The sequence below is a fragment of the Balaenoptera ricei genome, chromosome 5, assembly GCF_028023285.1.
Source record: "Balaenoptera ricei isolate mBalRic1 chromosome 5, mBalRic1.hap2, whole genome shotgun sequence".
Lineage (NCBI taxonomy): Eukaryota > Metazoa > Chordata > Mammalia > Artiodactyla > Balaenopteridae > Balaenoptera > Balaenoptera ricei.
In genome coordinates, this window is record NC_082643.1 from 120635455 (window position 1) to 120650872 (window position 15418).

The 15418-nt window shown below is 35.5% G+C and overlaps 1 protein-coding gene across 3 annotated transcripts in view; it reads right to left on the minus strand.

Annotated features, from left to right (window-relative positions):
* The window catches only part of PRSS12 (serine protease 12), a 75132-nt gene that overhangs the window by 29748 nt on the left and 29966 nt on the right, over positions 1-15418 (minus strand). For all 3 annotated transcript variants that reach the window (XM_059923509.1, XM_059923508.1, XM_059923507.1), the window contains exons 5-8: positions 12149-12327; positions 10237-10378; positions 6794-6990; positions 2074-2215 (exon numbers count right to left, since the gene is read on the minus strand). In XM_059923509.1, coding sequence (XP_059779492.1) covers positions 2074-2215; positions 6794-6990; positions 10237-10378; positions 12149-12327 — 660 coding nt within the window. The remainder of the gene's footprint in view (positions 1-2073; positions 2216-6793; positions 6991-10236; positions 10379-12148; positions 12328-15418) is intronic.

Consider the following 15418-nt stretch of genomic DNA (forward strand, 5'->3'; position numbering starts at 1 on the left):
GAAATTCCATCTCCCCTTGGTGGAAAATAATAAAAACGTTCAAGTATATTTAGATTGATCAAATATCGAAATGATTTTCTTTTAAATACTATTTGATGGCAAATTGTAGCTTGTGCACTAGAAGATGTCTATCCAATTTGTCATAGTTACATTAAATTACTGAATTATGTGTTAAGAGGCTTTATTTTAAAAATAATTATGAAGTATGATCTTCCTTCAATGCTTTTCTTGATAATCGTTACGGAAATAGTATTGAAAATTGCTACAAACTTTGTTCACTTAATCTAGATTGCTCTTACCTAAATTCACCATTTGAGTTGAATGTAAAATGGACTAAATGATAAGTAAAAAGCAATGAAAAATTTAGAAAGAAATCAAAGTGAAAATGCATTGATGAATATTCTTACAAATTTTTTTCTCCTTAAACATGACTTAGACACACAATTCAAGGATCAAATTTGACTTTTTCTTTCATATTTTCCTTCATATTTCCAAAGGTAACACTAGGTTTCTTGGATCACCTCTACCAAAAAAATAAAAGTAAGCCAAAAAACCAGTCTCAAGCAGTATATACTTTAATGGCTGATTTTAGGTAAGGAACTTCACTGGGCATGTAATGTAAGAACAATAATGTATATATGTGTGTATATATGTATATACATTCTTTTTTTTTCAAATGGAGAATGAAATGTTAGAAATGTAGTGAGCAAAGGAAACTTAAATTGTTGACTGAATTCATCTAGGCATCTAATGTAGATGCTTCCTCCCTTCCTCTACTACCCCATATTTTGAAAGCTGAAAATATGTCACACACCACCAATTTTGAATACTGAAAATCTATATTACAAATAATGGACCCACTGACCATAGGACAACTGGAATTGCAACTAGGTCCAAAACTGAACCGTAAATTGAAGTAGTATCTGAGTAACCAAAAACAAACTCTGACTTAAAACTTTAGGGAAAAAAAAAAAAAAAATTTGAACTTTTATCAAAATAGAAATAATTTTAAAAATAAAAATGTATTCTGCATAGGAATAACCAGTTAAATTTATCAATATTTAAGATACACATAGATGTGTAATTAAGGATATATTTTAAAATCCAAACCACTATTAGTAATCCAATATAAACTAGGCAAATTATGTATATTAGCTTAAATTTCATGACCCTCTAAACTGTAACATGTTCCATATATTTGCAACTCCAAAATCAATCAGCCCTTTCACAGTCATTTGCAGACATGCGTAAAGTCTCAAAAAATTTGAGTTGCCCCGCTGAGGTCTCACAAGGAGATAAACTGCCTTTCTAGTTCAGCTCACAAACTGGAAATAAGTGTCCTTGCTCACCTCATTTAGTGCCACATTTTTCATGCTATAACTCATGCCTGAATGAAGCCCATTTAACACACTTATTTTCTCTGTAAGGCATATCACAGCATTCCTTCATTCAAGAATGTTAGAAAGCACTTCAGCAAAATTCTTGGGGACCATTTTAAACAGGGAAATCATCAACAAAAAGGTACAGAAATGGAAAAAAAAAAAAAAGCACTAGGAGACTGCAAAAAGGGCAATTGTTTGCAAGCACGAGAGCTAAAACAAGAAGGCAGAACATGGCTTGGTTCAACCTCAGCTCTAGAAGCAATGGCTCAGTATTTTCTAACTCGATGTTCACAGTGACTTTACAGAATGAAACTACTGCAAATAACAAGAACCAACTGTAATTTCAGTAACAGTAGAATCCCTTATAAGGCTACTGTGTTATGACATAAATCACAGAGAAAAGGTTAACACCTTTGGCTGACAGAAGCAGTAGTATGAATAGTCAAGAGTTATTAGAGTATTTGTTACTAGATAAAAGCTACATTTCTTAAGTAACATAATGTATATTTCTTGTGAGAAAATAGAAAAATTTAAAGAGACTCTACTTCGTATTTCTTTATAATTCTGAATCAAATAAGCATGCTGCCAGTATTTTCAATTGAATCATAGAAGTTAATCTTAGGCAAGAACAAGGATAAAAAATCAGAAATTTTCATCAGATGAACATCCCAAATAGTTAGGTTTTCCTTACTTGTAGCCAAGCTGTCGACAGATCACAGTTGCGTCCTTATCAGTCCACCCATCATCACAAATTGTTCCCCACTGGCCATGGATAAAAACCTCCACTCGTCCTTCTTTTTTATTTTCTCCATCCATCAGTCTGATTGGAAAACCTAAGTCATGATTCAAAAGTATTAGAAAAGCCAAAACAAGCAAACTGATACTAAAGCATGAGAGACTTTATAAAGTACTATTTGTTTGTAAAAGGAGCTAAAAATCAGCTGGGCAATGAGAGAGAGAGAGAGAGAGAGAGGAGAGAGGAGAGATACCAATTTAAAAAAAAAACTGTATCTACTTCTTCAATATCTTCTGTAGCCTTGAAGTCAGAATGCTGATCTTGCTCAACTTTGTATTCCCAGCACTTGGAGCGGTGCCTGGCATTATAGTGTAGAGAGTACACGTAATAGCTGTTTCTTGAATAAATGAATATATATCACTGTAAAATCGTGGATTATTTTATTACCACTAACTTTTACTTAGTAAAAGACATTAACTTGGAGTTGTTTTTGTTCTACATCTACTCACTTATCCATGAACACACCTAGAAATTTATACTCCAAAGCTAGGATTTCTAGGAAGGATTTTTAGATACACCCTTGCATGCATGAGTAACTTGAATGATGGAAGAGGAAAAAAAAAAAAGCACAAAGACAATTTCTATCTCAGCCCTCCTATTTACTATGGATTCCAAAGGAAGGGCTTAAATCATAAAAATTATTAAGATGTAAAAGTTGAGAAACTGACCTCTAGCAAATTGGGATTTATTTAAATTATGCAAATAAAGTGGTTTATAGAGTCTTTCACACATCTCTATCAACACCAATAAATATGGTTTTGTTTAATCAAAAGCCCTCACTATGGCTTGCATACTGCCAGGGGTTGAATTGTGAAGTCATTAGAGGGGGCTCTAATCCAATTTGTGCACAGAGATATAAAGAAGGAAGACAGAGTGAAGAGACATAGGAGAAAATGGCCACCTGTAAGCCAAGGAGAGAGGTCTCGAACAGAACTTTCCCTCCCAGCCCTCAGAAGGAACCAACTTCTGTGGACAACCTCAGTTTTGGACTTCTAGATTCCAGAAGTGTGAGACAATAAAATATCTGTTGTTTAAGCCACCCAGTATGTGATACTTGATTACAGTAATATACATACTTTAGATTACTTAGTTACTAGAAGGGTCTCCAGCTTCGGGGCCCCTAAGATTGACTGATAAGGATTTAGGGAATACCATCAAACATAGTGAAATTAGCAGAACCAAGGAGGTGAAGTAAGCAGCTAATGAACAGAGTATCATTCTATATGTGTTTAAACCAACATATGTAATCACTAGACAACATTTGTTAACTGAAGGAAAATACTGTTGGCAAGATGGACACATCCTACTTTGATTCCTCTGATTCTTCTTTGTTGCCCCCAGAGTTGCTGGCTCTCTAATTTCTGTCCCTGATCATACTTCATGGAACAGGCATCACAGTAGAATCAACAGAGCAAAGTCAAAATCAACAAATGGGGGGCTTCCCTGGTGGCACAGTGGTTGAGAAGCTGCCTGCCAACGCAGGGGACACGGGTTCGAGCCCTGGTCTGGGAAGATCCCACATGCCGCGGAGCAACTAGGCCCGTGAGCCACAACTACTGAGCCTGCGCGTCTGGAGCCTGTGCTCCGCAACAAGAGAGGCCGCGATAGTGAGAGGCCCGCACACCGCGATGAAGAGTGGCCCCCGCTTGCCACAACTAGAGAAAGCCCTCGCACAGAAACGAAGACCCAACACAGCCATGAATAAATAAATAAATAAATAAATAAATAAATAAATAAATAAATAAAAATTAAAAAAAAAAATCAACAAATGTTTGTGGAGTGCCTACTCTATGCACTGCTTACATTAGCTGAAAATCTTGGTGTTTTAGGTGTGTCACAAAACACAGTGTATTTGAAACTTAACATTTCTTATTATTGTATCTGAAATTTGGGGATTCTTTGCAAGAGGAGCAAGGCAAAAAAGTGATCCTCAACGAAAAAATTTAAACAGATTAAATTCTTAAATTTTTCAATTTTTACATTTTTTACATCTTTGGTGCAAAATTAAGAAATCATATGTACATGGAATTAGACCTCCACATTCCACCCTAGTTGTTTTATGGGCAGCTTTTCACATACCATAAAAATAAAAATGATAAAGTGTTTTTAAAGCCTAAGTTGCATAATTTGTAAAAATAATAATACAATATTCTGAACCTAATTTTAGCCATCCATTTTATAAAATCATTGGATTTTCAATGCCTGAAGGGAAACTGAATGACAGAAGCCATTCTATCAATACCACCCCACCGCTTAAGTTCTATCTGTTATGGCAATAATAATATACATGTTTTATTTCTAAAATCTTAAATAAATATAAAATGCTTGGGAAAACTAAACAGTCTGTGGGTATACAGCATCTTTAATTATATACCTCAAACTCTGATTACAGTAGAGTTTTCTTTATTTCAATTTTCCTGTAACACTGATTTAATACATTATCTTAAGAAAATAATATTTTTCCTAGAAAAAAAGATAAAATCTAGCATAAATGTAAATTAAAAGTCAAACTTTGAGTAAGAGACACTCTCACTGTGAAAGAAATCTCTGCTAAGATTTAATACTCTAAACTTTAGAATTAAAGCAGTATTAAAATGAGAAATCTACATATTGACCATCCCACAAATTTCCCCCAGTTCACATAGGCATTAACTGCATTCTTACTAAAATTACTTTTACTGACGTAGAATATTGCTTTTGAGCATTCCATCTATCACACACCCAAAATTAGAAAGTGTCTATTGAACTACTACTAATTTTGAGAAAAGTTTCATTCACATTTAAACTTAAGGTCCACAAGTTACCCTTCAAATAGTTGAAAACTGTAATAGTCTAACAGCTCTTATCACAGTGTCAAGGAATTAAAAAATCTCAATTGCTTTTAAAATGATGTTGTTTATACCACTATTCCATGATCTCCTTCTTTTTTCATTATGCAGTCCTTTTTGATAAGTGGGAAAGTAATGATCTCTTTGGATGAATAAATGGTAATCTGATTCTATTCCAAAAGGATAATTTGGCTCAGATATAATGTCCTTTGGACAAATGAATGGTTAATAGACATATTACCAAAATTAGGACCAAAGAATTCATAATAATGATCCCATATTTTATTAATAATTATCACCCTCAGCTTCTTAAATTTTTAAAAAATATATCTATAATCCTAGAAAATTAAAGATTTTTAGGGGAACTGAAAGGATTAGATGTCTTAACTGTATGTGTATATTTAACCACACAGGTCTTCAGAGAACTCAGATTATAGTATTTTGTATTTATAATATTTCATCACCTGGAACACTGATGGAATGTGCCTGAACATATCACTCCATGATCCAAATACCCACTATCTGGGGCTAAGAGGATCCAGTTCTAGCAAATAGGCTCTATCTCCCCCAACCACATGCAATCATTCATCACATAATCCTGGGAGAATCATAAATCCTTTAGAAGAAGAAAGGAGCAAGGGAAAAGAATAAACAAAAAGAAACAAAATTGAAAATATGACCCATAAGGGATGGGGTAAAAGGCTGTATTTCTACCTGGTATAATGCTAGATTAGTGCAGTGAGTCACTATGATCTCACAGGATAGAGTACAATGAGGAATCAACCACGTACTTTGACAAACTTAAGTATACAAAACAGTTAATACTGTGGGATTCAACACGTTCCATTATTTTATAATGTGAAGATTCCAGCTTCACAGTCTCAAAACAGGAGGATACAAAAAGGGCTGATTCAAGCCTGAGGTGAAACTTAAGAACCACCTGTGGTTATTTTAACATCTATGCACCAAAAAATACATGTATAGATACAAATAGAGCTATGGTAGAGTCCTGGCATGTCTTTTGAATATGTCCCTCTATATTTTTCATTCATATTTATTCTGCCCTCCTTGTTGGATGTTAAGTCTGTCAAGGATATATAGTCATTTGCTCTCTGCTCACAAAAGGACCTTCATCTACAAATATTTAAGACTGTTAGATGAGCTAGGTACCTTTTATCCGACCGTAAGTCTGAAGAAATTTGGAACTAGGGAGTAATAAAGGACACTAATGGATTTTTAGTAACAGGATATCTTAGAAAGATAGGTGGGCTATTTACTCCAATGAATCCACCTAGGAGCCCAGTGAGAAACTTGAAAGATCTAGGTTAGGACAGAGCAAAGGCTGGTTGGTAACCAGTGATTGACAAGGCCTCAGGACTAAAGAAGAAATAAATCATGGAAGGTGGGAAAGAGAGCTATTGTTTTGTTCTGATTTATTTTTAATCCTTTCTCAAGTAGTTCATTAGAATTCAAGGTAAATGAGAAGCAGAATAGGTGACTAATCAGTTGGGGAATGGACACTGTGGCTTCTTTAATCCATCTTTCAGATACATGAGAAATTTAGGCTTACAGGTAAAGAAAAATTAGGAGTAGAAATTTATAACATTGGCAGAAAGACTCAAAAGACTATTTTTCTCTGAATGCAAATTATTAAAAATTAGAGCATTTGGGGAAACAGACAAAAAAAAAAAAGCCAAAGATGAGAAATGCTTCACATTCCAGACCAGTGGATAGAGGTGCAGTGGCTACTGAAATACGGATACTCAAGAGCTGTGGCAGGACCTCACCCAGAGACAGTCTGTGTCCATCCCTGCCAGGGTAGCAGGAGATAGCAACATCTTCCCGATGGCTGCAGTCATGCCTTCCCCAGGGTCTCCGAGAACACTGAAGGAAACTGGTTTCCTTTCCTGAGCAGTTGACATCATCCAACCATATGGGCCCTGTGCTTTCTTCAAAGTGGTTTGCAGAGGCTTGTTTGCCATATCTGTGGCAATAAAATAAACACTGTGCATAGAACTTTTGTCTCTTGTTTCAAGGAACCACAAAACATAAAACAAACCACCTAATTAAGCGGCATGACTTCAGAGGGTAAGTATTTGTTCTTCCTCCTATCTTGAGAACTCAGTTCTCAGACCAGTGTTCCACTCCATCACATATTTTGATCATCTTAACAATGTTGGTTAACTAATCCACTAGTTAACCAACAATGTTTGGTTAACTAGTGGAAAATTAATCCTTTTTTCCCAACCATTCTTGTGTTTTGTCTACAATTTAACCCACCAACCAGAGAGAACGCAGACAAAGAGATAAACCTCAAATTCCTGACCATGGAAATAACACAGTGGACCAGAAAGTAAGAACGTGTGTCTTATATCAGCCTCTGAAGAGCCATCAAAGCCCATTTGATTTCATTAGCTTCTCTAGGCCTCTTTGGGATCCTCTCTTCCAAAATACAAAGTGTGTATTAGTTCAGTGATTTCTCAAGGACCATTTCCAAACCATGATGAAACTTGGATTTCAGCCCATCAAAATCAGATTAATGACAATGTTCTTAGCTTTTCATAACGTTACATAAATCTGATTTTTAAGATTTTTATAAATTATATTTGTGTTTTAATTAACTTCATTTGTAACACCGCACTACAAAAAATCCTAAATGTATTAATAGAAATAGGAAAGATCTGCAAAATTTAAAATTGATAACTAAGTCAGTCTCTACCTTCATTCATCCTCCCCTCAATTTTGTTTTCTTTTGTTCTGTAGAATACAAACAAACCTCCAGAAATTCCTGGGCTAAAAGATATTCGAAGTGTCTTTCAGTTCTTGGTCTATATAATTAAACTCTTACTCATAAATTTTATGTCAGTCACTTCCATCACTGAATGTTTTTATTATTTCTGTACTAAGAATATGAAGAGATCTTTCTGTTTGGAAGATGAATTTTCCTAATTGTTTCCCCATGAATTTTCCTAATTGTTTTACCATGCACTTATTTATTAAATTTATTTAACAAGATAAACATTTCAATAAATTAAAACAATGCAACTTTGAATGAGTCATTCTAAGACTTCTATTGTGCTGACTAATCAAATCTTAGATAGAAAAGTAATTATCCGGAATCCCATATTGCTATCACTTTCAACTTATACCATGTTTCCACAAAATGCATCAATTTGATTATCATCTGTCCATATCAACTATATAACAGACAGCAGGAGATCATTTTACTTTAGGATTTCATTTGTATGAAGAAACCCAGAGTTCACCCTTTCTCATTCCAAAAGAGTATTCTCTTTCAGAAACTCCTCCATAAACTAAAATGTAAATGTAGCACATGCCTATTCTACCTTCTAACATAGTCATTTAGAACTTTTAACAAATATTGAGAACACTCTTAAAACCATTAAGTTCTGATACTCTGTAAATGCAAGAAAAACTGAATGTATTTGTGAAACAAAATAAATAAAATATGGAAAAAAAATCAGTCACTCAATTGTTTTAATTAATAAGGAAAAATACGAAAATAGTAAATAATAGTATTTTTGAATCTTTCTAAGTTTGTGAAAACAGGATACAGTTCTCAGACTAACAGAGATTTACTCAGATGAAATGATATTTTTAAGTAATTCTTATTAATTAAACAACAATATTTATTTGGCTGGCATATCATACCCCTTGACCTGACAATTATATAATAATGACTGCACTGCCCATGAAAATTCAAAATATTAGTCAATAACATGCATCTATATCTTTATGATGTCATTATTTATAACAGGAAAAATTAAACTAATGTAAATATTAAGTAAATTATAGTATGAACATTCAATAGTTATTATGTTATTAAAAACTGTGACTGTGTAATAATATAAAAGTAAAAAACATGAATAGAAAAATTACATATCTACTACTAGAGCTGTTATAAAGTTATACACACAAGTTATAATAATGATGGTGTAAGAATGGAAAAATTAGGGGTAGTTTTTTATTTTCTTTATTTTCCAAACTTTATCTAAAATTTTATATTACTTTTACAAACTTAAAAATATATGCTTAAACATGGTCATACCTAGCTTGAATGAAAGCATATTTTTAAGGTTTAATAAATATTTGCAATTAGCTCTATCTCAAGCTGAAATGAAATAATTTTGCTCATTTTTTCAAGCATGAGACAATTACTTCAAGCATGACATAGAAGTATGGAAAACAAGAAAGAATGGGCATTCATGGGTTTCATTCAGATATTAGCTCAAAGGCATCATTTGCAGTTATTTCAACCAACTTAAGTCCTTACTCTGGAATGCATTATGTGTGTGACATGAAATATATTGCCCAAAGCGTGATACTCAGTTTTTAAGAGAGTGAGGTCAAGGGTGAGTTCTAAAGGTCATCTCATGACAAGAAAGCTGTTTTTCTCAAATAAAAGTGATAATTATCATCACATTCTGAGAAAGGAAATAATGTAATACCAAAGCATTTGACACTGGACTTCTCTGCAGTTTTAGATACAGTGACGTCAGTACTAACAACATCCAATAGTAGTGAAACATCAGAATAAAACTGAGCACTCAAAGCATGCAGTCTTACTTGAACAGACACAATGAGACCTAAAAGTCATCCATGGCTCCATTATTCAAGAAGAGGGGTGGGACTTCCCTGGTGGCGCAGTGGCTAAGAATCCACCTGCCAGTGCAGGGGGCACGGGTTTGAGTCCTGGACCGGGAAGATCCCACATGCCGCGGAGCAACTAAGGCCGCGAGCCACAACTGCTGAGCCCACGTGCCACAACTACGGAAGTCCGCACGCCTAGAGCCTGTGCTCTGCAACAAGAGAAGCCACAGCAATAAGAAGCCCGCGCCCCACAACAAAGAGTAGCCCCCGCTCGCTGCAACTAGAGAAAAGCCCACGCTCAGCAACGAAGACCCAATGCAGCCAAATAAATAAATAAATTTATAAAAAAAAGAAGAGGGGTGGTGGCAGGAAAGGCAAATGAGATAAACAGCAAGATACGGTTATTCATCATCAAAGAAAATGGTATTGGTTTTTTTGTTGTTCAATTTCCATATAGAGAAGGTAGATAAGGTAGGTAGGAAGGTAGGTAGAATAGATAGGTAGATAATGATTGTGAACATGTATTTTTAGTATTATAGAAATTACAAGTAAGGATTACAAAATGAGGCTCTTAAAAATATAACTTGGCATTTAGCTGCCTCCCGTCAATGGATCTTACTTAAATCCCAGCTGTCGGCAAACCACGTATGTACTCAGCTCAGTCCAGCCGTCGTCACAGACAGTGCCCCACTGTCCCCTGTAATACACCTCCAGGCGACCCTCATGGTTGCCTTTACCACCTGCAAGTCTGATGACCCCATCTGTGACAAGAAGGAGACATAGAGACTAAGCAAATAATTATCAAAAAAGGTAGAACAACGTTTTAATTGCACAAGAAATATCACCCTACTCAGATCTCTCTCTAGGCCTTTCGTTAAACTTCCATTAGAACTGTGCTCAATGACCTGAGGTCACTGGATTGTTTCTGGAGTAAAAGTCATAACACATATCTGTCCTAACAAAATAGTCTTTCCTTTTTATTTGTACTCCTATTTCTAAGTAGAAAAACATATTCTGATATAACTCCAAAGTAGTTATTTAGATTTTTCCAGATTAAATAATATTTGGGAAATTTCCTATGGCTTCAATCTCCTTAAGTATGAGCAGTATTAGTCATTTAAATTTAAAAAGTTAAAAAAAATAGTAACTCGGAAATAGTTCAAAAATTTAACTGTGAATGAAAAATATTGCAATATGGAGACAGAAAAAGCTATTCTGGTTAAAGAGTGATCTATCATGTCAAGGTATTTATTATTCCTTGGGCATTCATAGGTTACAAAACTGGGGTTCATGTTTTCCCTTTGTTCTTTTATCAATAATACAAATCTGAATTTGAATCTCGTAAATTCAATGAATAATTAATTCCCAGAGAATTCCATAAAAAGCTTCTAAGCAGATACACAATACAATAAATTTATTCCCAAAAAAGTATATTAAAAAGCTATTTCCATGCAAAATAATCCAAACACCCCTCCCCCCCCCACCAAATGAAACATAAATAATCGTGGGTAAAAGTCATACTTCTCATGACTTTCTGGGATCTTTTAAAGTAAATGAAGGTCTCCTAGCAACAGAATCACTTACAAATGTAAAACTTCACTGTCTGCAAAGCACTGTTACACCTAGTATCTCATTTGACCATCTCAGCAACATTACAAGACTATCCTCATTTGAAAGAGGAAAAAATGGAGGATCAAGAGAATGAAGTGCTCTGGCTTACAATCTGGTATAAATTTTATATTTCTATTGTGTATAAATGTGTTATTCTAATAAAAACAACAGTGTGTATAGAACTATGTAAATAAAAAAGTAGAACTTCAGCATTTCACAGTCCCTCAGAAGTGTTTCACTTGATTTTTTTAAAGAAAGATTAAAGCCCCCAATTTTTTTCTTCAAGCTCTTTTTACTATAGAAACAACAGATTTGTGATGACCCAACTTCTCTTGCCTCTCCATTTCCCTCTTCTTCCCCGCAAACATATAAGTACATACACATACACTCATTTGCACTCAGAAATATCCTTCTTGCAACACAAGATATATCTTGACAAGCATGCTGTGATTTGGAATAGTCTGAATATTGAGCACAGCAAAGATAACTTGGTTCTTTAATAGTGTGCTTTAATCAACAATCCCATCAATATGGTTTTACCAGCTACAAACACATTCCTAGAATCACGATAGGTTAATATATGAATGGACTAAATATAGAATTATAATACCTAACACATGAAATTTATCATTGCACACTGATTTTGACTATTAGGTACTATATATTGCAACAAGATCTTATTTTCTGACCTAGCTTTATAGGACTGTATAGCTTGCAACTGAAAAATTCAGAAATATCTATGAATAAGGAGATAGCATTTTAATATATCATTTGTATTACTTTTTTTTTTTTAAGTTTTATTTGGGGGCTTTATTTGTAAGCTCATTTAGTAATATCAGCTAAATTGAGGAGAAGGGAAGGTAAGCCCAAATGGTGCTGGGGGCAAGAGTTGGTTAAGATTAATGGGGTGAAGCTCTTACCTGTTAGAGGGGTACAGGACACTCCAGCATCTTCTTTATGGCCACAATTATGCTCTCCCCAGGAACTCTTTGGACACTGCTCAATAGAAAGCTCATTCCCAGTGCAGCGTACTTCATCCAACATTACTGGGCCAGATCCTTCCCCAAAATATGCCTGATTCCATGCTTTGGCAATGCCGCTGAACAAACATAAGAACATAAGTCAGACCAAAGGTTGGTCTGACTTTTTTCTTTTGCCCCTGGCAAAGGTAAAGTTATGATTAATTCATAATTTCCCTTATCAATTCACTCCATAGGTCACACATGACTTGCTCTATTTCTTTTTTGTTTGCTTGTTTGTTGATCTTTATATTTTCAGCTATCACAAATCTTTCCAAGACTGCTAGTTACTCTCCAATATTTACTCCCCTTTTCTTCATTAGTAATGGAACCTCAGAGTTTTAGGAGGACAATGGCTACCCAGAATAAAGACCACATTTCCCACCCTCCCTTCCTTACAGTGAAGTTTGTTTGTTTGTTTGTTTTAAAATATGCATAACATAAAATTTACCACTTTAACCATTTTTAAGTGTACAATTCAGTGGCACTAAGTACATTCACCTTGTTGTGCAACTATTACTAACATCCATCTCCAGAACTTTTTTTTTTTTTTTTTTTTTTTTTTTGGGATTTTTTTCGATGTTTTTATTCATTGAAACTTTGTGCAAATGACTTTTTTTTTTCTGAAGCTCAACATATAAAGTAGATCAAGGCAGATTAGAGGGTAGTTGAAGGAAGATTAGAATCCTAGAGCTCTTCCCACTGGGCTTTTTTTCTCCCTCTCATTCCACCCCGCCAGCCAAGGCTCTAAAGAGTCTCCAAGGAGAACAGTTTGGAAATTCTGAGTGAGTGGGTGTCTAATGTTTCTTATATGTTGGGGGGAGGGGATCGCTGCTTATGCAGTGCAAAATTCAGAGAAGTTTCTGAACTTTCAGCAGTTGAGAAGGTGTTTCTCAGCAACACCTCAAAAAGTCAAGATGCTCCTCTTGGTGCGAGTAGGACTCTGGAAATGAGCTGTTAGAAATGGACTGAGCACTGAAGTTCTGGAACGAACACTCAAGACATGGGTCAATTTTAGAATCAGAATAGGAATACAGCTTCTGGTTGCCATGACAATACTTGTGCTGGCAATTGTGCCTGTGGTCCCACTCCAGGCAAGCGAAAAAAGCTTGCAGTACAACGGCATGTTTCTCCTATCAATATCACCTTTGAAAGGAAAAATGGTGCCCCTGAGTGCTGTTTGGGGCTGTGAGAGTCGACCGCTCCAAGGTTTGCCTCTCAAGCGGAGATGCATGCAAAGCTCAATTTCTCACTCTCCTCGGAGATTCCTCACTGTCCTGCCTTCAGGAATGACTAAAACAGTTTAATGAAGCCTTATGTAAAGTGTCATGTAATTGTATTTAAAATTGATATTGCCTTTCGTTCCTATTTCTGGGGTTTTGTAGGTCTATATCTGGGGTGTTTGGGAGTCATATGCCCACAGGAGGTGCAATGGACTTCCACAGCACCCAATCCAGAACTTTTTAATCATCCCAAATTGAAGCTCTATACTCATTTTATATGATTAAGTTTTGACCAATAACATTTAGGTAAAAGTGTCATGTATCACTTCCAGGAAGTATCCTTGTCCCACTTCCTCCTTCCTGCTGACTGTTAGGCAGAGGTGATGGCTGGAGCTTGAGAAGCTATCTTGGTCCATAAGGTGCCACACTAAGAATGAAAGAACTGCAAGCAAGAAAGAGCCTGGGGCCCTGATGACTGTGGAACCACCATACTAGCCTTGAGCTATCTCTGGTCTCTTGAGAGAGAAGTAAACTCTTGTCTTGTTTAATCCACTGTTATCTTCAGTTCTCTGTTACTCATGGCCAAATATCTCTTCACTTAAATTTATTTGACTAAATTTACTTCTCCCACAATTCAACATGGGAATTCATCTTCTAGAACCCCAGATTTAAATGAAGAAGATCACGATTGCCTAACAAAATGGTTAATGACTTCAGAAATTGCATCTTCAGCCCCTTTTAGCCTATTAATTTTTAGACTAGAGCATTTATACTTGCAGTTTATTTTTCAATGATTCTGCATCTATTCCCCATTATTTAAGTTGCCCTTTTCTTATAACATTATAACTATCTTAAGAATTTACAACCAAAACAAGAATATAATTTTTATATATGTAATTCAAATTTTACTGTCCAGAAATAAGGTTTTATTGGAACAAAGGCACACTGTTTCCCAACTTATTGTCTGTGGCTGCTTTTGCACTACACAAAAGCTCAGTTGAGTAGTTGGAAAGTCTAAAATACTCACTATCTGGCCCTTTACAGAAAAAGTTTGTTGACCCTCGCTCTAGAGGAAAGAGATTAATGAAAGCAAATATGGAAACTGATTTAGAGAACACTGAAAGTTGGAGAACAGAGGAGGAGGAGACAGGATGACTAATGCAGGTCATGGGGAAGCCAGATAGGAAAGCTTTGGAGAAAGGCAGATTAACAGCCTTCTTGGATCTTTGCCCTGGGATAAATGCTAGGAAAGAAAAAGATCTGTTAAAGAAAATTTCAGTGGGTATAATTCATTGAGCCAAGATTAGGTGCTATAAGAAAACCAGGGACCAATATGAGAGAATATAAAATTTGATCCTCAACTCATAACAGAAACAAAAAATAAACTCCAGATGGTTTAAAGACCTAAAGTGAAGGGAAGGGAAGGGAAGGGAAGGGAAGGGAAGGGAAGGGAAGGGGAAGGGGAAGGGAGGGGAGGGGAGGGGAGGGGAGGGAAGGAGGAAGGAAGGAAGATGACTAAAAAGTTAATATAATGAAATAATAAGAACATAGTTCTTATAACCTTGGTAATAAGAGAATTTCCTGAGCAAGATAAAAAAAAACAAACACCCAGAAGTCAGAAAACAAAGACTAAAAAAGTTAAATTTAATCACATATAAATTTGGACTACTGTATAGCAAAATACACCATAATCAGTCAAAAGGCAAACAAACTGGAGGATATATTTGTAAAACGTAACCACAATCAAAGAAAAAAAACACTCCTAGAAATAAATAATAACTTATTATTATCATAATGAAAGACAAAATGACCAACATAAACAGGGCAGGGGGCTTCCCTGGTGACCCAGTGGTTGACAATCTGCCTGCCAATGCAGGGGACACGGGTTCGAGCCCTGGTCTGGGAAGATCCCACATGCCGCGGAGCAACTAGGCCCGTGAGCCACAAC